We start from the raw sequence: 26,379 nt of genomic DNA on the forward strand, positions 1-26,379 counted from the left end.
GACCTCAGGTTGAAGTGCACTGCCACGGGTCAGAGCTTGAAGATGGCGAGGAGGGCGGGCGCGTTGGGGGGTGGGATCTGGCCGCTGGGCGACGTGAGACGCACCTGCGGGTGAGCCGGGGGCCGCAGCGACGGGGAGAGCCACCGGTTGTACGCCGACGCGGCGGGGACGTCAGCGGGGTCGGGGAACGCGGCTCCGGCGGCTGCCCGCCCTGCGGCAACTGATGCTAGGGCGCCGGCGCGTTTCGTCGAACACTTACTGGGCAAAGACACCTGCTACTCCTGCAAGCCGCAACCCCTCCAACGCGGCAACCGCTGACGCGCACGGCCTCACGGGTCACGGCGGTCAAGCAGTTGACGGAGCTCGTCCAAAGGATGGCAGCATGTCAAAGCTAGTCACCACGCGGCCCAAGGAGGCTGGTCAGCTCACGCCCTGAAGGTGTTTGCGAAAATGTCTCTGTTTGCACTTTGCAGACACTTATTTGCAGAATGCACAACACCATCATTTCATGCCATCGCAGATAAGATCAGTGCCAAGCTCCATAATACTAAATGGTGATTGTATTAATCATGTCCACCTAGCTACATACTGAAAACAGCCTCAATCTTGCTGATCAGCATACTCCACTTAGCTACAGCCTACAGACGGAAAACAGCTTCAATCTTGCTGATCAGCATACTCCACCTAGCTACACACTGAAAGCAGCTTCAATCTTGCTGATCAATGAGCATCGGAGCGACTAGTCTAGCTAACACTTTAGCGACCTTGTGCTTATGGAGGAAGGTTGGCATGGGCAGCTCGCTCGGATCCGGCGACATGATGAAGGTCGGCATGGGCAGCTCGCTCGGGTCCGGCGACACCATGAATGTCGGGCCAGCGAACAAGGATGCCTCCGAGTCCACCTCCATCTTAGCCAGAGCCTTCGGCTTCTTGTCGGGCCGGTACATCAACGGAGCGAGGCCAGCGAAGGGTGATGCCTCCACCACGGCCAGCGGCATTGGCTTCTTCTCCGACCGGTCAACCGACGCCGCAGGACCAGCGAAGAGTGTCGCCGCCTCCGAGTCTGCCACCATCTCAGTCGTAGGCTCTGCCTTCTTCTCCGAGAGGTCGATCGACGGAGCAGGGCCAGGGAAGGACGTCACCACCGAGTCTGCGACCATCTCAGTCATAGGCGTCGCCTTCTTCTCGAACCGGCCGGCCGGCGGGGCGGGGCCGGCGGAGATTGATTCCTCCGAGGCTGCCACCATCTCAGTCGGAGGCCTCGGCTTCTTGTCGCACCGGTCGACGGATGGCGCGCGGCTCGCCGGCCTCTTCCAGTTTTCTCTCGGCGTCTCCACGCGGCCGAGGCGCTCGACGCCGCCGTTCAAACTCTTGGCACGGCGGAGCGTCTTGTCAGTGGCCCAGCTGGAGCTCCGGGAAGCACGTCCGGGAAGGTCGATCTTGTCTCTGATCCAGCTTCGGCTCATCGAGGCACGTCCAGGCTGCTGCTTCTTGGTGTCCAGCTCCACACGAGCCGTGTACACTGCCGGAGGAGGCGTCAGGAGGTGGCAGCGCGCCGGGGTAGGAAGCAGCGGCGGCAGGGTCGCAGCGACATGACTAGCCATCTCTGCGAAACACAGGACACAGCAAAGAACAGAGAGACCAAGTGATTGCACAAGCGAAACAAGTAGTAATAGAACAATTGCGATGCTGAAATTCAAATGATGATCGGATAAGAAAGAGGAAACTCGCCGGATTCTTTGCTCGCCGTCGGCGAGAGAAGCTCGCCGGGTTGTTAGGTCGTCAGGGGAACGTCGCGCGTGATCTATCGAGGGGACGGCTTGCTCGCAGGATCGAAGGAAAAGTGCGATCTATCCCCGCAGCCCGCCAGATATAGATCGACCCCTGATGCCCCGCCGCGTAGAAACCACGCAATCCGAGTTCGACTCGTGACTGCCGCCGCCGCCGCCGCCCGTGGTCCAACCGCCGGAGCCACCAGCGACGCACCGTATCCGATCTCTCCTCCTCTTCGTCGGTGGCCAGGGGCCCCGCACCTCGAACATCTCCAGGGCGTCTCCCGCGGTGGCGCGCCTGTGCCTGCATCCCGCCGCCGCGTGCCATTCTTACCTCGGCATCGCGACCGATGTGGCCGCATGAGACGCAGCTGTAAGAACCACGGTGAGGAGTCGCGGCAGCGACGAGATGCTGGCCGGGATTCTTGCTTTCCTCCTGCGCTGATGGCCGCTGCACCCCGCTGCTCCATGGATGGAGCCGCCAACCTTGTCAATTGTCGCGTCTGTCAAGTGTTTGATGAAATGCTTAAGCAGAAGCAACAGAGGATGCCCGGTGATTAATTGGTACACTCCTTTCAATCAATTTGAGCTCTAACAAAGCACAGCAGTAGAAACCAGAACAAACTGAGCGATGGGACATTCACGAGTTCACCGTGTATAATCAGTAATTAATCTACCATAGTACTTCCTCTGTTCCGAATTACTTGTCGCGACTATGGATGTATCTAGATATATTTTAGTTTTAGATACATCCATTTCTGCGATGAGTAATTTGGAATGGAGGGAGTAGTATCATCCAGCAAATATGACTACACTGACAAATAAGTTGGGACTTTAAGGTAAGCCACCTACGATTCTCAAACTGAACAATCGGGAGTGTATTTCTCAGTTATTGTTCGTGCGCATATGTTAATTCCATGATGGATGCCCATGTAAGTTGGCGGCTTCCATGTATTATAATCCACTGAAATGGTCCGAAACAAAAAGGTCAATACAATGCTCATACAATTTGCTATTTTTCCGAAAATAAAATCCATTTAAAAAAATAGAGAGTTCGTGAGTTTATTATGTAAGTAGCTTTGAGATTCCATCTATACATAATTCTATTCTAATTTGTACCCCATGTATTACGCGATTCATGACTTGTATTATTATAGTTATAAATGCTTTAACCTTTGTGGTGCCTTCCCAGGTGCTGTTGTTGACCATCGAGAGTTGTTGACCATCGAGATCACTGCTGATCTCATCAGGTTGAATTGTGCAGCTACATCAGGGATTGCCGTGATAGCACCTTCTCTTGGAAGGGTCGAGAGGTTTTTGCGGTTTTTGATTCTTCAACTACATCCAATTATCATAGGTCTCAGTTGGTTTTTGCGGCTTCCCTTCCGTGGTGACGAAGTCGAATTCGACAGATCTCGGGTAGGGGGTTCCGAGCTGGTAGCTTTAGGACGACGGTAACAGGGCACAAGGGGGACACGATGTTTACCCAGATTGAGGCCCTCTCGAAGATGTAAAACCCTACGACCTACTTTGTTTGTATTGATTGTGGATGGGGTACAGAATACATGTTGATCCACCTCGAGATCGTGTATAAATGAGTTGTTTTTCTCTACAGATTACACCCCTTGGTTTATATAGACACAGGGGTACCTAAGGTTACACATAGGTTGGTTACATCCGAAGATAAACACATCAAAGATTGCATTCATGCCTTGGAGTATGTGTCAAGTCTTCGAAAGATTTCATCTTGAACATAGGTCGATTACATCTAAAGATAAACACGTCGAAGATTGCATTCATGCCTTGGAGTATGTGCCAAGTCTTCGGAAGATTTCATGTTGATTCCTCCATGGGGCTCGGCGAATGTGGCTCACTGGTTGGTCACCTGGGGGTCCTCGACCCAGCCCATGTCTCGGAGCCGACATGGTTAACACCCCCTATCCAGGATACCATCATTAGCCCCTGAACTGGTCTTCAAGCTGAGAACTATCCTCAGACGTCTGTCGTTCATCTTAGGTCTTTGGCCTTGTAAACTGGTTCAATCATCTTCTTCGCATGTTTGTCTCCAAAGCGACCAGAATCTTGTCTGAGGAGCCCCAACTGAGCTTCCCAGGTTTTCTTTTCTTTTCGCCAGATCCGAAGACCCTTTCAATGCCTAGTTATCTTAATGATGAAGTCTTCTTGTGTCAGGATGGGGGCGCCGGTTTGGCCGTGTTCTGACAACTTCGACCGAACCCGAAATGCTACCACGCACTGCATAAGCAAAAGATGCCTTGAGTTATCATTATATCGTGTTAGTGTAGCTCGAGGCCATTGCTATTGGCACGTCTTGTCAATAAAGAGACCGGGCCCCAGATTTTTGGTGTCATTACCGGCAAAAACCCTCGATTCACGTGCACATGTAACACATACCACATTGGGTACTCGTGAATTTTACTACCACATAGTGCACGCCTTCGGTGTTTTTACTTGCTTATAAAAGGAACACTATAAAATGAATCAATCTCCATGCTTTCCATCTTGCTCTTGCTTCCATCATCCTCAAGCTCCAGTGCCCAAAGAACAGAGCAAAAAACTTCCGAGCCCCTTTCCCTCTCTCGGTTCACTAGCGTTCTGCTAGTCCCATTGGAGTTGCTGGATTCCCTGAAGAGGAAAGGTGACGTGTCACAACAACAGAAAATATTTCCCGTTAAGAACCAACATTTTGTTGGGGAACGTAGTAATTTCAAAAAAATTCCTACGCACACGCAAGATCATGGTGATGCATAGCAACGAGAGGGGAGAGTGTGATCTACGTACCCTTGTAGACCGACAGCGGAAGCGTTAGCACAACGCGGTTGATGTAGTCGTACGTCTTCACGGCCCAACCGATCAAGCACCGAAACTACGGCACCTCCGAGTTTTAGCACACGTTCAGCTCGATGACGATCCCCGGACTCCGATCCAGCAAAGTGTCGGGGAAGAGTTCCATCAGTACGACGGCGTGGTGACGATCTTGATGTTCTACCGTCGCAGGGCTTCGCCTAAGCACCGCTACAATATTATTGAGGTTTATGGTGGAAGGGGGCACCGCACACGGCTAAGAATATGATCACGTGGATCAACTTGTGTCTATGGGGTGCCCCCTGCCTCCGTATATAAAGGATCAAGGGGGGTGCGGCCGGCCAGGAGGAGGGCACGCCAGGAGGAGTCCTACTCCCACCGGGAGTAGGATTCCCCCCCTTTCCTAGTTGGAATAGGATTCGGGAAGGGGGAAAGAGGAGAGAGAGAAGGAAGGGGGGGGGCGCCGCCCCCTCTCCTTGTCCTATTCGGACTAGGGGGGGAGGGGGCGCGCCCAGTGGCCCTCTCTCTTTCCACTAAGGCCCATAAGGCCCATATACTCCGGGGGGTTCCGGTAACCCCCGGTACTCCGGTAAAATCCCGATTTCACCCGGAACACTTCCGATATCCAAATATGGCTTCCAATATATCAATCTTTATGTCTCTACCATTTCGAGACTCCTCGTCATGTCCGTGATCACATCCGGGACTCCGAACAACTTCGGTACATCAAAACATATAATATAACTCGTCATCAACCTTAGCGTGCGGACCCTACGGGTTCGAGAAATGTAGACATGACCGAGACACGTCTCCGGTCAATAACCAATAGCGGAACCTGGATGCTCATATTGGCTCCCACATATTCTACGAAGATCTTTATCGGTCAGACCGCATAACAACATACGTTGTTCCCTTTGTCATCGGTATGTTACTTGCCCGAGATTCGATCGTCGGTATCTCAATACCTAGTTCAATCTCGTTACCGGCAAGTCTCTTTACTCGTTCCGTAATACATCATCTCACAACTAACTCATTAGTTGCAATGCTTGCAAGGCTTATGTGATGTGCATTACCGAGAGGGCCCAGAGATACCTCTCCGACAATCGGAGTGACAAATCCTAATCTCGAAATACGCCAACCCAACATGATACCTTTGGAGACACCTGTAGAGCTCCTTTATAATCACCCAGTTACGTTGTGACGTTTGGTAGCACACAAAGTGTTCCTCCGGCAAACGGGAGTTGCATAATCTCATAGTCATAGGAACATGTATAAGTCATGAAGAAAGCAATAGCAACATACTAAACGATCGGGTGCTAAGCTAATGGAATGGGTCATGTCAATCACATCATTCTCCTAATGATGTGATCCCGTTAATCAAATGACAACTCTTTGTCTATGGCTAGGAAACATAACCATCTTTGATTAACGAGCTAGTCAAGTAGAGGCATACTAGTGACGCTCTGTTTGTCTATGTATTCACACATGTATCATGTTTCCGGTTAATACACTTCTAGCATGAATAATAAACATTTATCATGATATAAGGAAATAAATAATAACTTTATTATTGCCTCTAGGGCATATTTCCTTCAGTCTCCCACTTGCACTAGAGTCAATAATCTAGTTCACATCGCCATGTGATTTAACAGCAATAGTTCACATCACCATGTGATTAACACCCATAGTTCACATCGATATGTGATCAACACCCAAAGGGTTTACTAGAGTCAGTAATCTAGTTCACATCGCTATGTGATTAACACCCAAAGAGTACTAAGGTGTGATCATGTTTTGCTTGTGAGATAATTTTAGTCAACGGGTCTGTCACATTCAGATCCGTAAGTATTTTGCGAATTTCTATGTCAACAATGCTCTGCACGGAGCTACTCTAGCTTATTGCTCCCACTTTCAATATGTATCTAGATCGAGACTTAGAGTCATCCAGATCTGTGTCAAAACTTGCATCGACGTAACTTTTTACGATGAACCTTTTTGTCACCTCCATAATTGAGAAATATTTCCTTATTCCACTAAGGATAATTTTGACCGCTGTCCAGTGATCTACTCTTAGATCACTATTGTACTCCCTTTCTTAACACAGTGTAGGGTATACAATAGATCTGGTACACAGCATGGCATACTTTATTGAACCTATGGCTGAGGCATAGGGAATGACTTTCATTCTATTTCTATCTTCTGCCGTGGTCGGGCTTTGAGTCTTACTCAATTTCACACCTTGCAACACAGGCAAGAACTATTTCTTTGACTATTCCATTTTGAACTACTTCAAAATCTTGTCAAGGTATGTACTCATTGAAAAAAACTTATCAAGCGTCTTGATCTATCTCTATAGATCTTGATGCTCAATATGTAAGCAGCTTTAACGAGGTCTTTCTTTGAAAAACTCCTTTCAAATATTCCTTTATGCTTTCCAGAAAATTATACATTATTTCCGATCAACAATATGTTGTTCACATATACTTATCAGAAATGTTGTAGTGCTCCCACTCACTTTCTTGTAAATATAGGCTTCACCGTAAGTCTGTATAAAACTATATGCTTTGATCAACTTATCAAAGCGTATATTCCAACTCCGAGATGCTTGCACCAGTCCATAGATGGATCGTTGGAGCTTGCATATTTTGTTAACACCTTTAGGATTGACAAAACCTTCTGGTTGCATCATATACAACTCTTCTTTAAGAAATCCATTAAGGAATGCAGTTTTGTTTATCCATTTGCCAGATTTCATAAAATGCGGCAATTGCTAACATGATTCGGACAGACTTAAGCATATAGACGAGTGAGAAAATCTCATCGTAGTCAACACCTTGAACTTGTCGAAAACCTTTTGCGACAATTCTAGCTTTGTAGATAGTAACACTACTATCAGCGTCCGTCTTCCTCTTGAAGATCCATTTATTTTCTATGGCTTGCCGATCATCGGGCAAATCCATCAAAGTCCATACTTTGTTCTCATACATGGATCGTATCTCAGATTTTATGGCCTCAAACCATTTCGCGGAATCTGGGCTCATCATCGCTTCCTCATAGTTCGCAAGTTCGTCATGGTCTAGTAACATGACTTCCAGAACAGGATTACCGTACCACTCTGGTGCGGATCTCACTCTGGTTTACCTACGAGATTCGGTAGTAACTTGATCTGAAGTTACATGATCATCATCATTAGCTTCCTCACTAATTGGTGTAGTAGTCACAGGAACAGATTTCTGTGATGAACTACTTTCCAATAAGGGAGCAGGTACAGTTACCTCATCAAGTTCTACTTTCCTCCCACTCACTTCTTTCGAGAGACACTCCTTCTCTAGAAAAACTCCGAATTTAGCAACAAAAGTCTTGCCTTCGGATTTGTGATAGAAGGTGTACCCAACAGTCTCCTTTGGGTATCCTATGAAGACATATTTCTCCGATTTGGGTTTGAGCTTATCAGGATGAAACTTTTTCATATAAGCATCACAATCCCAAACTTTAAGAAACGACAACTTTGGTTTCTTGCCAAACCACAGTTCAGATTGTGTCATCTCAACGGACTTAGATGGTGCCCTTTTAAACGTGAATGCAGCTGTATTTAATGCATAACCCCAAAACGATAGTGGTAGATCAATAAGAGACATCATAGATTGCACCATATCTAATAAAGTACGGTTATGATGTTCGGACACACCATTATGCTGTGGTGTTCCAGGTGGCATGAGTAGTAAAACTATTTCACATTGTTTTAACTGAAGGCCAAACTCGTAACTCAAATATTTTACCTCTGCGATCATATCGTAGAAACTTTTATTTTCTTGTTACGATGATTCTCCACTTCACTCTGAAATTCTTTGAACTTTTCAAATATTTCAGACTTGTGTTTCATTAAGTAGATATACCCATATCTGATCAAATCTTCTGTGAAGGTCAGAAAATAATGATACCCGCCGCGAGCCTTAACACTCATCGGATCTCATACATCAGTATGTATTATTTCCAATAAGTCAGTTGCTCGCTCCATAGTTCCGGAGAACGGCGTTTTAGTCATCTTGCCCATGAGGCATGGTTCGCAAGCATCAACTGATTCATAATCAAGTGATTCCAAAAACCCATTAGCATGGAGTTTCTTCATGCGCTTTACACCAATATGACCTAAACGGCAGTGCCACAAATAAGTTGCACTATCATTATTAACTTTGCATCTTTTGGTTTCAATATTATGATTATGTGTACCACTACGATCGAGATCCAACGAACTATTTTCATTGGGTGTGTAACCATATAAGGTTTTATTCATGTAAACAGAACAACAATTTATTCTCTTACTTAAATGAATAACCGTATTACAATAAACATGATCATATCATATTCATGCTCAACGCAAACACCAAATAACACTTATTCAGGTTCAACACTAATCCCGAAAGTATAGGGAGTGTGCGATGATGATCATATCAATCTTGGAACCACTTCCAACACACATCGTCACTTCACCCTTAACTAGTCTCTGTTTATTCTGCAACTCCCGTTTCGAGTTACTAATCTTAGCAACTGAACTAGTATCAAATACTGAGGGGTTGCTATAAACACTAGTAAAGTACACATCAATAACATGTATATCAAATATACTTATGTTCACTTTGCCATCCTTCTTATCTGCCAATCACTTGGGGTAGTTCCGCTTCCAATGACCAGTCCCTTTGCAGTAGAAACACTTAGTCTCAGGCTTAGGACCAGACCTGGGCTTCTTCACTTGAGCAGCAACTTGCTTGCTGTTCTTATTGAAGTTCCCCTTCTTCCCTCTGCCCTTTTCTTGAAACTAGTGGTCTTGTCTACCATCAACAGTTGATGTTTTTCTCGATTTCTACCTTCGTCAATTTCCGCATTACGAAGAGCTTGGGAATCGTTTCCGTTATCCCTTGCATATCATAGTTCATCACGAAGTTCTACTAACTTGGTGATGGTGACTAGAGAATTCTATCAATCACTATCTTATCTGGAAGATTAACTCCCACTTGATTCAAGCGATTGTAGTACTCAGACAATCTGAGCACATGCTCACTAGTTGAGCGATTCTCCTCCATCTTTTAGCTATAGAACTTGTTGGAGACTTCATATCTCTTAACTCGGGTATTTGCTTGAAATATTAACTTCAACTCCTGGAACATCTCATATGCTCCATGACGTTCAAAACGTCTTTGAAGTCCCGATTCTAAGCCATTAAGCATGGTGCACTAAACTATCAAGTAGTCATCATATTGAGCTAGCCAAACGTTCATAACGTCTGCATCTGCTCCTGCAATAGGTCCGTCACCTAGCGGTGCATCAAGGACATAATTCTTCTGTGCAGCAATGAGGATAAACCTCAGATCACGGATCCAATCCGCATCATTGCTACTAACATCTTTCAACACAATTTTCTCTAGGAACATATCAAAATAAACACAGGGAAGTAACAACGCGAGCTATTGATCTACAACATAATTTGCAAAATACTACCAGGACTAAGTTCATGATAAATTTAAGTTCAATTAATCATATTACTTAAGAACTCCCACTTAGATAGACATCCCTCTAATCCTCTAAGTGATTACGTGATCCAAATCAACTAAACCATGTCCGATCATCACGTGAGATGGAGTAGTTTCATTGGTGAACATCGCTATGTTGATCATATCTGCTATATGATTCACGCTCGACCTTTCGGTCTCCGTGTTCCGAGGCCATATCTGTATATGCTTGGCTCGTCAAGTATAACCTGAGTATTCTGTGTGTGCAACTATTTTGCACCCGTTGTATTTGAACGTAGAGCCTATCACACCCGATCATCACGTGGTGTCTCAGCACGAAGAACTTTCGCAATGGTGCATACTCAGGGAGAACACTTCTTGATAATTACTGAGAGGTCATCTTATAATGCTACCGTCAAACAAAGCAAGATAAGATGCATAAAAGATAAACATCACATGCAATCAATATAAGTGATATGATATGGCCACCATCATCTTGTGCTTGTGATCTCCATCTTCGAAGCACCGTCATGATCACCATCGTCACCGGCGCGACACCTTGATCTCCATCGTAGCATCATTGTCGTCTCGCCAATCTTATGCTTCCACGACTATCGCTACCGCTTAGTGATAAAGTAAAGCATTACAGCGCGATTGCATTGCATACAATAAAGCGACAACCATATGGCTCCTGCCAGTTGCCGATAACTCGGTTACAAAACATGATCATCTCATACAATAAAATTTAGCATCATGTCTTGACCATATCACATCACAACATGCCCTGCAAAAACAAGTTAGACGTCTTCTACTTTGTTGTTGCAAGTTTTACGTGGCTGCTACGGGCTTAAGCAAGAACCAATCTTACCTACGCATCAAAACCACAACGATAGTTTGTCAAGTTGGTGCTGTTTTAACCTTTGCAAGGACCGGGCGTAGCCACACTCGGTTCAACTAAAGTTGGAGAAACTGTCACCCGCTAGCCACCTTTGTGCAAAGCACGTCGGGAGAACCGGTCTCGCGTAAGCGTACGCGTAATGTCGGTCCGGGCCGCTTCGTCCAAGAATACCACTGAACCAAAGTATGACATGCTGGTAAGCAGTATGACTTATATCGCCCACAACTCACTTGTGTTCTACTTGTGCATATAACATCAACACATAAAACCTAGGCTCGGATACCACTGTTGGGGAACGTAGTAATTTCAAAAAAATTCCTACGCACACGCAAGATCATGGTGATGCATAGCAACGAGAGGGGAGAGTGTGATCTACGTACCCTTGTAGACCGACAGCGGAAGCGTTAGCACAACGCGGTTGATGTAGTCGTACGTCTTCACGGCCCGACCGATCAAGCACCGAAACTACGGCACCTCCGAGTTTTAGCACACGTTCAGCTCGATGACGATCCCCGGACTCCGATCCAGCAAAGTGTCGGGGAAGAGTTCCGTCAGCACGACGGCGTGGTGACGATCTTGATGTTCTACCATCGCAGGGCTTCGCCTAAGCACCGCTACAATATTATCGAGGTTTATGGTGGAAGGGGGCACCGCACACGGCTAAGAATATGATCACGTGGATCAACTTGTGTCTATGGGGTGCCCCCTGCCTCCGTATATAAAGGATCAAGGGGGGTGCGGCCGGCCAGGAGGAGGGCACGCCAGGAGGAGTCCTACTCCCACCGGGAGTAGGATTCCCCCCCTTTCCTAGTTGGAATAGGATTCGGGAAGGGGGAAAGAGGAGAGAGAGAAGGAAGGGGGGGGGCGCCGCCCCCCTCTCCTTGTCCTATTCGGACTAGGGGGGAGGGGCGCGCGGCCCAGCCCTGGCCACCTCTCCTCTCTTCCACTAAGGCCCACTAAGGCCCATATACCTCCCGGGGGGTTCCGGTAACCTCCCGGTACTCCGGTAAAATCCCGATTTCACCCGGAACACTTCCGATATCCAAATATAGGCTTCCAATATATCAATCTTTATGTCTCTACCATTTCGAGACTCCTCGTCATGTCCTTGATCACATCCGAGACTCCGAACAAACTTCGGTACATCAAAATGCATAAACTCATAATATAACTGTCATCAAAACCTTAAGCGTGCGGACCCTACGGGTTCGAGAACAATGTAGACATGACCGAGACACGTCTCCGGTCAATAACCAATAGCGGAACCTGGATGCTCATATTGGCTCCCACATATTCTACGAAGATCTTTATCGGTCAGACCGCATAACAACATACGTTGTTCCCTTTGTCATCGGTATGTTACTTGCCCGAGATTCGATCGTCGGTATCTTAATACCTAGTTCAATCTCGTTACCGGCAAGTCTCTTTACTCGTTCCGTAATACATCATCTCGCAACTAACTCATTAGTTGCAATGCTTGCAAGGCTTATGTGATGTGCATTACCGAGAGGGCCCAGAGATACCTCTCCGACAATCGGAGTGACAAATCCTAATCTCGAAATACGCCAACCCAACATGTACCTTTGGAGACACCTGTAGAGCTCCTTTATAATCACCCAGTTACGTTGTGACGTTTGGTAGCACACAAAGTGTTCCTCCGGCAAACGGGAGTTGCATAATCTCATAGTCATAGGAACATGTATAAGTCATGAAGAAAGCAATAGCAACATACTAAACGATCGGGTGCTAAGCTAATGGAATGGGTCATGTCAATCACATCATTCTCCTAATGATGTGATCCCGTTAATCAAATAACAACTCTTTTGTTTATGGTTAGGAAACATAACCATCTTCGATTAACGAGCTAGTCAAGTAGAGGCATACTAGTGACACTTTGTTTGTCTATGTATTCACACAAGTATTATGTTTCCGGTTAATACAATTCTAGCATGAATAATAAACATTTATCATGATATAAGGAAATAAATAATAACTTTATTATTGCCTCTAGGGCATATTTCCTTCAAATTTATCGAACCAGTAGGAGTCTATAAGCTAACAATGTAAACAACACCCGCACACAAACATAAAACAAAATGCTTGCACCCAACTTGGCAAGGGGGTTGTCAGTACCCTTGTCTTGCCATTAAAAGCAAATATATAATAATAATAATATTAAACGACAAAAAGTAAAGCAAAATAAAGAGCAAAATTATAGGATCTTTGTATTAATGGAGAATGGACCCGGGAGTCATAGGTTCACTAGTGACATCTCTCTCGAAAGCAGGTAGTGGCATGAACAAATTACATAACTGGCATAATAGTGGCAATTTATAACCATGATCATTCGTGGCATAATCTACTATAGGTATTATGAAAGCACAAGTGCTCCCTAGGTGATTTTGGTAATTAATGTCAACATATCTCTTGTTGGGCTGATAGTTTTATCTAGTGTATTTCAGACAAGTTCAACAATGGTGTGGAAAGGACAAGAGGATGTGGAACCCCTTCAAAGGTGCTAAGGACAAAGATTGGCAGAAGCTCAAGACTCTTCATCTTTATTTTAGTGATCCAAGATCACATTGTGTCCATAGGAAAGCCAATACTATTAAAAGGGGATGAGGTGTTGCTTAATGGCTTGCTTGCTCAAATGCTTAGTGATATTGCTCCAAAACCCTCAACCACTTTCACTACAGGAATAAGCTTCTTTGCCATCTGCTATGGCAGACAGTAAAGGCACCAAAAGCGGATGACAAAGCTCTTTGTCGTCTGCCACCGACGACAAAGCTGCCCAGCAAAGAACCTGACGGTAAACAGGTTCTTTGCCGTTTGTGGCAGATGACAAAGAATGTGGATGGTAAAGAACATGCGTTAGCCATATTAGGAGGCTAACGATAGCCGTCTGCCAGCGGACGACAAATATGCCCTCCCCTTTGTCGTCTGCCACAGACGGCAAAGTAACCAAATGGTTGTTGGGGAACATAGTAATTTCAAAAAAATTCCTACGCACACGCAAGATCATGGTGATGCATAGCAACGAGAGGGGAGAGTGTGTCCACGTACCCTCGTAGACCGAAAGCGGAAGCGTTAGCACAACGCGGTTGATGTAGTCGTACGTCTTCACGACCCGACCGATCAAGTACCGAACGCACGGCACCTCCGAGTTCTGCACACATTCAACTAGATGACGTCCCTCGAACTCCGATCCAGCCAAGCTTTGAGGGAGAGTTCCGTCAGCACGACGGCGTGGTGACGATGTTGATGTTCTACTGTCGCAGGGCTTCGCCTAAGCACCGCTACAATATTATCGAGGTGGACTATGGTGGAGAGGGGCACCGCACATGGCTAAAAGATCCAAGAGATCAATTGTTGTGTCTATGGGGTGCCCCTCTCCTCCGTATATAAAGGAGGGGAGGAGAGGGCCGTCCAAGGGGAGGAGACGCGCCCAAGGGGGGAGTCCTACTCCCATCTGGAGTAGGACTCCTCCTTTTCGTATTTGGAGAGGGAGAGGGAAGGAAGAGGAAGGAGGGAGGAAGGAAGGGGGGGGGGCGCCCCCCTGCCAATTCGGATTGGGCTTGGGGGGGCCCTCCCTTGCTCCTTTCCCCTCCTTTCCACTAAAGCCCATTAAGGCCCATATACCTCCCGGGGGTTCCGATAACCTCCCGGTGCTCCGGTATTATCCCGATCTCACCCGGAACCATTCCGGTATCCAAATATAGTCGTCCAATATATTGATATTTACGTCTCGAACATTTCGAGACTCCTCGTCATGTCTGTGATCACATCTGAGACTCCAAACTACCTTAGGTACATCAAAAACCATAAACTCATAATATAACCGTCATCGAACTTTAAGCGTGCAGACCCTACGGGTTCGAGAACTATGTAGACATGACCGAGACACATCTTCGGTCAATAACCAATAGCGGAACCTGGATGCTCATATTGGCTCCTACATATTCTACGAAGATCTTTATCTGTCAAACCGCATAACAACATACGTTGTTCCTTTTGTCATCGGCATGTTACTGATGACCCACAAGTATAGGGGATCTATCGTAGTCCTTTCGATAAGTAAGAGTGTCGAACCCAACGAGGAGCAGAAGGAAATGATAAGAGGTTTTTAGCAAGGTATTCTCTGCAAGCACTGAAATTATAGGTAACAGATAGTTTTGTGATAAGATAATTGGTAACGAGCAACAAGTAACAAAAGTAAATAAAGTGCAGCAAGGTGGCCCAATCCTTTTTATAGCAAAGGACAAGCCTGGACAAACTCTTATATGATGTAAAGCGCTCCCGAGGACACATGGGAATATCGTCAAGCTAGTTTTCATCACGTTCATATGATTCGCGTTGGGTACTTTGATAATTTGGTATGTGGGTGGACCGGTGCTTGGGTACTGCCCTTACTTGGACAAGCATCCCACTTATGATTAACCTCTATTGCAAGCATCCGCAACTACAACAAAAGTATTATGGTAAAACTAACTGTGGGAGTCCTGGATTAGGGGGTCTCCGGATAGCCGGACTATCTCCATTGGCCGGACTGTTAGACTATGAAGATACAGGATTGAAGACTTCGTCTCGTGTCCGGATGGGACTCTACTTGGCGTGGAAGGCAAGCTAGGAAATACGGATATGGATATCTCCTCCTTTGTAACCGACCTTGTGTAACCCTAACCCTCTCCGGTGTCTATATAAACCGGAGGGTTTTAGTCCGTAGGACACAACAACTACAACATACAATCATACCATAGGCTAGCTTCTAGGGTTTAGCCTCTCTGATCTCGTGGTAGATCTACTCTTGTACTACCCATATCATCAATATTAATCAAGCAGGACGTAGGGTTTTACCTCCATCAAGAGGGCCCGAACCTGGGTAAAACATTGTGTCCCCTGCCTCCTGTTACCATCCGCCTTAGACGCACAGTTCGGGACCCCCTACCCGAGATCCGCCGGTTTTGACACCGACATTGGTGCTTTCATTGAGAGTTCCTTTGTGTCGTCACCATTAGGCTTGATGGCTCCTGCTATCATCGATAGCGATGCAGTCCAGGGTGAGACTTTTCTCCCCGGACAAATCTTCGTGTTCGGCGGCTTTGCACTGCGGGCCAATTCGCTTGGCCATCTGGAGCAGATTGAAAGTTACGCCCCTGGCCACCAGGTCAGGTTTGGAAGCTTAAACCACACAGCCGATATCCGTGGAGACTTGATCTTCGATGGATTCGAGCATCTGCCTTGTGCGTCACATGGTCACGATGAGTACGATTTAGCTCTACCATCGGACAGTGTTCAGGAGATCGCACAGGCAGCCGCTCCGACCCTCAATTCGGAGCCAGTTGCGCCGTCCATGGATGGGTGGATGGACCCCGCCACGGAGGCCTTACCCTCAGTGGCGATCGAGCCAAACATCGACCTTACCTTGCACGAGAGCCGTGTTGTTAAACTGTCGGATCCCTCTCCGGCCACGGACTCCGAACCACCCGCGCCCGTTCCTATCGAATCCGATTGGGCACCGATCATGGAGTTTACCTCCGCGGATATTTTTCAGCACTCGCCCTTTGGCGACATACTGAACTCATTAAGATCTCTCTCCTTGTCAGGAGGATCCTGGCCGAACTATGTCCGGCGGGACTGGGATGCGGACGACGAAGAAATTCGCGGCCCACCCACCACCCACTTAGTAGACACTGTCAATGACTTAACCGACATGCTCGACTTCGAGTCCGAAGACATCGACGGTATGGACGATGATGCGGGAGACGAAGAGGAACCACTGCCCATGGGGCACTAGACAACCACCTCATCATACGATATATACATGGTGGACACACCCAAAGAAGGCAATGGCAACGAGATAGCGGAGGATGACCCCTCCAAGAAGCAACCCAAGCGGCAACGTTAGCGACGCTGCTCTAAGTCCCGCCAAAGCAAAAGTGGTGATACCAGCACAGGAGATAATAACACTTCGGATAGTGCCGAAGACAACAACAATCCCCTCCAGCAAGATTTAGAGCAGGAGGATGGAAGAGCCAGCCCTCCTGAGAGAGCGACAGATGGAGAGGCGGAGGATGATAATTACATGCCCCCCTCCGAAGATGAGGCAAGCCTCGGCGACGACGAATTCGCCGTGCCAGAGGATCCTGTCGAACAAGAGCGCTTCAAACGCCGGCTTATAGCCATGGCAAATAGCCTTAAGAAAAAGCAGTAGCAGCTTCAAGCTGATCAAGATGTGCTAGCTGATAGATGGACTGAAGTCCTCGCGGCCGAGGAATATAAACTCGAGCACCCCTCCAAGAGTTACCCAAAATGCAGGTTGCTACCCCGACTGGAGGAAGAAGTGTATGACACGGCTGATCGGCCACCTTGTGGCCGCGATAGAGAGGCATTCCAGCCAAAAACTCAGCCTGCACCCCGACGCCATTCAAATAAAAAGGCATGGGGAGATATGCCAGACCTGCGAGACATATTGGAGGACAATGCAAAGCATGCAAGATCGATCTACGGATCATGAGGGCGCGCCACTATGCGAGATGATAAACGTCACGCCGGATACAGTACAAGTAAATCCGGCCGGGCCAAACACATCGGGCAAGACCCATTCGAGCTGCATCGCGATATAGCCCAATACAGAGGCGCCGCACGCCCCTTATGCTTCACAGATGAAGTAATGGATCATCAAATCCCAGAAGGTTTCAAACCTGTAAATATTGAATCATACGACGGCACAAAAGATCCCGCAGTATGGATCGAGGATTTCCTCCTCCACATCCACATGGCCCGCGGTGATGACTTACACGCCATCAAATGCCTCCCACTAAAGCTCAAGGGACCAGCGCGGCATTGGCTTAACAACTTGCCAGCAGAGTCCATAAGCTGTTGGGAAGATCTGGAAGCCGCATTCCTCGACAACTTTCAGGGAACTTATGTGCGGCCACCAGATGCCGATGACTTGAGCCACATAATTCAGCAGCTAGAAGAATCGGCCAGGCAATTCTGGACTCGGTTCCTAACAAAGAAAAATCAAATTGTTGACTGCCCAGATGCAGAGGCCCTAGCGGCTTTCAAACACAACATCCGCGACGAATGGCTAGCCTGGCACCTTGGTCAGGAAAAGCAGAAATCTATGGCAGCCCTCACGACACTCATGACCTGCTTTTGTGCGGGAGAAGACAGCTGGCTGGCTCGCAGTAATAACATATCAAAGAACCATGGTACTTCGGATACCAAGGACGGCAATAGCAGGTCACGTTGCAACAAACATAAGCGCCGCATTAACAGTGATAATACCGAGGATACAGTAGTCAATGCCAGATTCAAAGGCTCTAAACCCGGTCAGCGGAAAAAGCCATTCAAACAAAGTATGTCGGGTCCGTCCAGCTTAGACCATATACTCGATCGCTCGTGTCAAATACATGGCACCCCAGAAAAGCCAGCCAATCACACCAACAGGGATTGTTGGGAGTTCAAGCAGGCCGGCAAGTTAATTGCCGAAAACAAGGACAAGGGGCCACATAGCGATGGCGAGGAGGAGCCCCGGCAGCCACACATCGGAGGACAAAAAAGGTTTCCCCCACAAGTGCGGACGGTGAACATGATATACGCAACCCACATCCCCAAGAGGGAGCGGAAGCGTGCGCTCAGGGACGTATATGCGTTGGAGCCAGTCACCCCAAAGTTCAACCCATGGTCCTCCTATCCGATCACTTTCGATCGCAGGGACCATCCCACTAGTATCCGTCATGGCGGATTCGCCGCACTGGTTCTGGACCCAATCATTGACGGATTTCACCTCACTTGAGTCCTTATGGATGGCGGCAGCAGCCTGAACCTGCTTTATCAGGACACAGTGCGCAAAATGGGTATAGACCCCTCAAGGATCAAACCCACAAAAACGACCTTTAAAGGCGTCATTCCAGGCGTAGAGGCCCATTGCACAGGCTCAATTACACTGGAAGTGGTCTTCGGATCCCCGGATAACTTCCGAAGCGAAGAGTTAATCTTCGATATAGTCCCGTTCCGCAGTGGTTATCATGCACTGCTCGGGTGAACTGCATTTGCGAGATTCAATGCGGTAACGCATTATGCATACCTCAAGCTCAAGATGCCAGGACCTCGCGGGGTTATTACAGTCAATGGAAACACAGAGCGCTCTCTCTGAACGGAGGAGCACACCACGGCCCTCGCAGCAGAAGTGCAAAGCGGCCTCTCAAGGCAATCCACCAATTCGGCGTTTCAAGACCCGGACATCTTCAAGCGCGCTTGGAGCAATCGGCAACTAGACCGCCTGGCGTGATCTGAGCTCGCGTAGCAATGCGGCCCCCACCCCAGTCCCAGCCGAACGGCGAAACCCATGCCACGCGTACATAATTACGCATTAAAAATACCATGGGCACAGGTGGGGAGGGGGGCACACTGCGGCACGCCCCAAGACGCGGCTTAAACCGCACTAGGGGCTTCCCGTTTGGTTATTTTTCTCTATTTCAAGACCTTAATCTCTGAAAACCCTGTCCGGCAGCACTATTGCCGAACACATGATGTAGCAACCAAGGAGGCAGAAAGCTACGTCACACCACGGAATTCCCAGGTGGATTACAATAACAAGCGAAATATTTGATTTAATACTATTCCTTTGCTTGCCCTTGGAAGGGACATAGTCCTACTCTTTGCTTATCGCACCATCTGTATCATTTGCCTTAACGCACCTTTTTGAATAAACAACGCATAACATTACGACTATTATTGCATTCTTGTTATATATATGTGTTCATTAATGACGCCTTGCAACCGTACACTTTGGTACGGCAAATACACCAGGGGCTTACGTACCCCACAATATGGTGTGAAAAGTTCGAACACTTTCACAAGTGCGGCACCCCGAACTTATAGCATTATATGCATCAGCTCCGAATCATGTCTTTGGTCAAATGTTGGGTTTGCCCGGCTCCTATGTTTTGGTACCTTACGTTCCGCTCTATTGGCTAAGGTAGCGCTAGGAGAGCTACTGCGATTGTGCCCCGGTTCTACTTGGCTAAAGCACCTCAGTAGAGAAAGCTAAAATTGACTGTCATGATAAAGCGAGAGACTGGTCGCTGTTCGGTGAGGTTTTCGAGTCCCTAAAGACTTATGCCGCTTAGAGCGAGGGGCCGGCCCTGTCCGGCTTAAAGGCGTGTATCGCACCCCGAATTCGGCCTTCCGAATACCAGGGGCTTCGCCGAAATTTAAAATTATAGAATTCTATGGCTAAGTGAGAGTGATAAAGCATTATTAGTCCGGTTGCCTTGTTCGTTGTGCTGAGCACCTCCCTCGAAGGTCCCAAACATGGGAACAAGAGTGCTCAGGTTTATCACGAACACCCCAGCACTCGTGGCATGGGGGCAGAAGCCGAGGACTAGCCATCTCTCAGATTGGATGAACAGCCAAACATAAGGTAATATTTTAAATTCACACAAGCGTTGCATAGCGCATATGAAACAAGTTTTCATCATACATGATCACACGAGAAAGTTTACTCAAATACTACATCCTTTGAACATTCGTCCGCTACAAGACGGGCACCCTTCAGGACACCCTCATAATAAATTTCGGGGGTGCGATGCTCCTTGCCCTGCGGCGGTCCATCCTTGATCAGCTTCACGGCGTCTAGCTTGGCCCATTGCACCTTCACGCGGGCAAAAGCCCGGCGTGCACCTTCGATGCAGACAGACCGCTTGACGACCTCCAGCCGTGGGCAGGCGTCCACAAGCCACCTCACCAGGCCGAAGTAGCTATTCGGAAGGGCGTCGCCAGGCCACAGCCGGACTATAAAGCCCTTCATGGCCTGTTTGGCCGCTTTATGTAGCCCGACCAGCTGCTTCAGCTGGTCGCTCATGGGCACCGGGTGTTCGGTCCCAGTATACTAAGACCAGAACAGCTTCTCCGTTGAGCTCCCCTCCTCGGCCTGGTAAAACTGTGTAGCATCCGACACGCTGCGGGGCAAATCTGCGAATGCTCCTGGAGAGCTCCGGATTCGGGTAAGTAATAGGTAATTTACTTTCACATGCTTGCTTTGCATATAGAATGCCTTACCCGCCGCTATTGTCTTCATCGCATCAATCTCCTGGAGGGCCTTTTGGGCTTCGGCCTTGGCACTTTTTGCGCTCTCGAGGGCAGCGGCAAGCTCAGACTCTCGCGTCTTCGAGTCAAGCTCCAACGCCTCGTGCTTCGTCACGAGAGCCTGGAGCTCTTGCTGCACCTCGCCCACACGAGCCTCTTGCTTTTCTCGCTCGGTGCGCTCCTTGGCCGCTTTATCTTCGGCCTTGGTTAGCGCTTGCTTTAGGGTTGCCACCTCGGTCGTGGCCCCTGGCAAATATACGATGATCCTGTCATTTTGCAATCGCATCCTCTTATATATATACATATCTATAGACAGGGTATTACTTACCCTTGTTCTCCTCGAGCTGCCTCTTGGCAAGGCCAAGCTCTTTCTTGGACCCCTCGAGGTCCTGCTTCAGTACGACGACCTCCACAGTCAGTGCGGCGGACGCCAGCAGCGAAGCCTGCATACGCATATTGACATACTCACATTAGACTTCTGCGATATTGTTTGATCCTCTGTTCGGCTTTTCTTTGTGAACACCGAACAGAGCATCAGGGGCTACTGTCTATCCGGCAGTATTTTCCTATATTTCAAACACTTACCTCAAAGCCTGTTAGAAGGCTGGCACAGGCTTCAGTCAATCCGCTCTTGGCGGACTGAACCTTCTGGATCACCGCATTCATGATAGTGCGGTGCTCCTTGTCGATGGAAGCGCTGCGAAGCGCTTCCAGCAGATTGTCCCGCACCTCTGGATGGACAGAGGTCACCGGTACAGGCGTCTCGCCCCTCTTAGAAGGAGGCCGCCTGCCCGAGCCCGGAACCACTGGAGGTTCCGGCGCGGTGTTCGGTTGAGGGCCGAACTCGGAGCTCTCAGGGGCCTTGTCCCCTCGGCTCCCGGAGTCCGGGAGGCCGCTTTGAGGCACCTCCGGGACTGTCTCCCCTCGACCCGGTGCCTCGTGAGACAGACCTCGGCGTCGTCAGCAGGATGAGGGGAGGTGGTGGTCGGGACTGGATCGCTATCCATGTCCGACGAGCCCAGGGAGCCGTCCGATGATACATCGATACTGGCTCGTGGCGTCCTGCATAATCATGTTCGGCGTTAGGGAAAGCAGTGCGACAAAGGAATGCTATGAGTTACTTTGGTATCCGAATACTTATGGCCTCCCTAGGGGCTTGGCCCTGGGCAACCACTCGTCTTCGCCTTCGTCGGCGGCGGTGGAACTGTCCGGAAGGTGAGTCCTTCCCTTCTTGGACCCTTCGGCCCCCTAGTTGGGGCAGCCTTCCTTTTCTTATCTCCCCCAACTGGAGGGGGAGCATCTTCTTCTTCTTCCTCGTCTTCGGGGGAGGAGTGCGCCACAGAGTCATCAGACGGTGAGTCCGACGACGCCTGGTGTCGGGAACTCTTTCGGGTTCCCTTGGCCTTCTTGGTCTTCTCCGGCACCTTGTAAGGAGCCGGAGTCAGCATCTCCGTCAGGAGAGCGCCCGCGGTGTCTTCGGGCAAAGGGGCCGGACAGTTAATCTGCCCCGACGTCTCCACCCAGTCCTGTCAAAGGCATGGAGATTAGACCCCGCACATGATTAAGCTAGGGGAAATAAATGTCCTATGGGACGTATTGAACTCACCGAACGCGCTAGGCTCTTTGCGCTTAGTCCACGGTCCTCGGCGAGAGAAGGAGGGACCTCGGCGCCCTTGAACAGCACCTTCCAGACATCCTTGTGCGTCGTATCGAAGAGCTCGCTCAGAGTCTGGTGCTGGGCCGGGTCGAACTCCCACAAGTTAAAATCCCTTTGTTGACATGGGAGGATCCGTCGGATGAGCATAACCTGGACTATGTTGACAAGCTTGAGCTTCTTGCTTGCCATACTCCGGATACATTTCTGGAGTCCATCCAGCTCCACCGATGAACCCCACGACAAGCCCTTCTCTTTCCAGGAAGTGAGCCGTGTAGGGAATCCGTATCGAAACTCGGGGGCCGCCGCCCATTTGGCGTCGCGTGGCTCGGTGATGTAGAACCACGCCGATTGCCATCCCTTTATTGTCTCCGCAAAGGAGCCTTCAAGCCATATAACGTTGGGCATCTTGACCACCATGGCTCCACTGCATTCTGCTTGTTGGCCTCCTACCACCTTCGGCTTGATATTGAAGGTCTTTAACCACAGGCCGAAGTGGGGCCGGATGTGGAGGAAAGCCTCACACACGACGATGAACGCCGAAATGTTGAGGACAAAGTTCGGGGCCAGATCATGAAAGTCTAGCCCGTAGTAGAACATGAGACCACGGATGAATGGATGGAGGGGAAACCCCAGTCTGCGGAGGAAGTGGTGGAGGAAAACTACCCTCTCGTGAGGTTCCGGGGTAGGGACGATCTGCCCCGCAGCGGGCAGCCGATGCGCGATATTCGCGGCTAAGTATCCGGCTCCGCGCAGCTTCTTGATATGTCCCTCCATAACAGAGGAAACCATCCATTTGCCTCCCGCTCCGGACATGTTTGGAGAGGGTTGAGGGAAGGGATGTGGACTTGGGTGTTGGAGCTCGAGTGCGCGAAAATGGATAAGCAAAGGAGGAAGAAGGCGTGGATGAAAAGGTGAATCCTTATCCCTTTATATGGGCGGACGAAACCATGCATCCCCACTAGCCTGGTAAAACTCGCTTATCCCCCAAGCGCCGTAATTGATGGCGCGGTTGGGTTACCCACGCCCGTATTGATGAGAATCCCGTGATAAGGGGACACGATCTCTGCTTTGACAAGACGTGTCAAAAAAACTGCCTCGCGTTATGTGCGGGGCTAGCTAAAGGAAACAGTTTGAACAATCACCGGGCCATGGCATAATGTCGTGTTGCCAAAACAAGTCAGCAAATTAGATTTGCGGAAATATTATTCTCTCTACAGTGGTATGTGGAACTTATTTTGCAGGGTCTGACACTATCCTTATATTCAAATTCTTCCATGGTATATTCGGAGGAGGAACCCGCCTTGCAATGCCGAAGACAATACTGCGCGTCGGACTCATCGTCATTGAAAGCCTGGTTCAGGGGCTACTGTGGGAGTCCTGGATTAGGGGGTCTTTGGACAGCCGGACTATCTCCATTGGCCGGACTGTTAGACTATGAAGATACAGGATTGAAGACTTTGTCTCGTGTCCGGATGGGACTCTACTTGGCGTGGAAGGCAAGCTAGGCAATACGGATATGGATATCTCCTCCTTTGTAACCGACCTTGTGTAACCCTAACCCTCTCTGGTGTCTATATAAACCGGAGGGTTTTAGTCCGTAGGACACAACAACTACAACATACAATCATACCATAGGCTAGCTTCTAGGGTTTAGCCTCTCTGATCTCGTGGTAGATCTACTCTTGTACTACCCATATCATCAATATTAATCAAGCAGGACGTAGGGTTTTACCTCCATCAAGAGGGCCCGAACCTGGGTAAAACATTGTGTCCCCTGCCTCCTGTTACCATCCGCCTTAGACGCACAGTTCGGGACCCCCTACCCGAGATCCGCCGGTTTTGACACTGACACTAACCATAGCATGAAACATGTGGATCCAAATCAGCCCCTTACGAAGCAACACATAAACTAGGTTTTAAGCTTATGTCACTCTCGCAACCCATCATCTACTTATTACTTCCCAATGCCTTCCTCTAGGCCCAAATAATGGTGAAGTGTCATGTAGTCGACGTTCACATAACACCACTAGAGGAGAGACAACATACATCTCATCAAAATATCAAACGAATACCAAATTCACATGACTACTAATAGCAAGACTTCTCCCATGTCCTCAGGAACAAACGTAACTACTCACAAAGCATATTCATGTTCATAATCAGAGGGGTATTAATGTGCATATAGGATCTGAACATATGATCTTCCACCAAATAAACCAACTAGCATCAACTACAAGGAGTAATCAACACTACTAGCAACCCACAGGTACCAATCCCGTACTTAGAGACAAAAATTGGATACAAGAGATGAACTACGGTTTGAGAGGAGATGGTGCTGGTGAAGATGTTGATGGAGATTGACCCCCTCCCGATGAGAGGATCGTTGGTGATGACGATGACAATGATTTCCCCCTCCCGGAGGGAAGTTTCCCTGACAGAATAGCTCCGCCGGAAACCTAGATTGGTTCCGCCAAGGTTCCGCCTCGTGGCGGCGGAGTCTCGTCCGGAAAGATGGCTTATGGTTTTTCCTCATCGAAAGACTCCATATAGCAGAAGATGGGCATCGGAGGGCCACCAGGGGGCCCACGAGGTAGGGGGCGCGCCCCCACCCTCGTGGGCAGGGTGTGGCAAGCTGTGCAGAATAGGTCTCTAATATTTGCTCCTTTTCTAGCCCAGAATCCCAGCTGCCGGCATTCTCCCTCTTTATGTAAACCTTGTAAAATAAGAGAGAATAGGGATAAGTATTGTGACATAATGTGTAATAACAGCCCATAATGCAATAAATATCAATATAAAAGCATGATGCAAAATGGACGTATCAACTCCCCCAAGCTTAGACCTCGCTTGTCCTCAAGCGAAAGCCGAAATCAAAAAATATGCCACATGTTTAGAGATAGAGGTGTCGATAAAAATAAAATACGGTCATGTGGGCATCATGATCATTCTTAGAACAACAACTTATATAATTCTTGTCATATGATCTCTTACGCTAGAGTAACAATTAAATCACAATTTCAAGTATGAATCATAAACTTCATTGAAAACTAACAAACTATAATCTCAGTCACTTGGAGCAATTGCAATTTATCATAACATAGGAAAGAGGCAATATAAGAGCTTTTCAGCAAGTCCACATACTCAACTATCATATAGTCTTTCACAATTGCTAACACTCACGCAATACTTATGGGTATGGAGTTTTAATCGGACACAGAGAAATATAGGGGCTTATAGTTTTGCCTCCCAACGTTTTACCTCAAGGGTAATGTCAACAATAATAGTTCATGAAAACTCACATCCAATTAGCCATATATACCAGGATCTTTCCAACATGTTGTGCTTGCCAAAAGATAAAATTTAAAAGGAAGGGTGAAGATCACCAAGACTCTTATGTAAGGTAGAAGATGAAAGTAAAAGATAGGCCCTTCGCAGAGGGAAGCAGAGGTTGTCATGCGCTTTTATGGATGGATGCACAAAATCTTAATGCGAAAGAACGTCACTTTATATTGCCACTTGTGATATGGACCTTTATTATGCAGTCCGTCGCTTTTATTTCTTCCATATCACACGATCGTATAAAGCTTATTTTCTTCCACACTAATAAGTCATACATATTTAGAGAGCAAT

General features: G+C 48.1%; 1 protein-coding gene across 1 annotated transcript; it reads right to left on the bottom strand.

The window, feature by feature from the left end:
* Nucleotides 1–40: 40 nt before the first annotated feature.
* On the bottom strand, nucleotides 41–2,380 carry LOC125516315 (flocculation protein FLO11-like). Its single transcript, XM_048681796.1, has one exon. The coding sequence runs from the start codon at nucleotides 1,602–1,604 to the stop codon at nucleotides 708–710; it is 897 nt and encodes a 298-aa protein (XP_048537753.1). The 5' UTR covers nucleotides 1,605–2,380; the 3' UTR covers nucleotides 41–707.
* Between the last annotated feature and the right edge of the window lie 23,999 nt (nucleotides 2,381–26,379).

This window comes from Triticum urartu, chromosome 6 (genome assembly GCF_003073215.2).
Source record: "Triticum urartu cultivar G1812 chromosome 6, Tu2.1, whole genome shotgun sequence".
Lineage (NCBI taxonomy): Eukaryota > Viridiplantae > Streptophyta > Magnoliopsida > Poales > Poaceae > Triticum > Triticum urartu.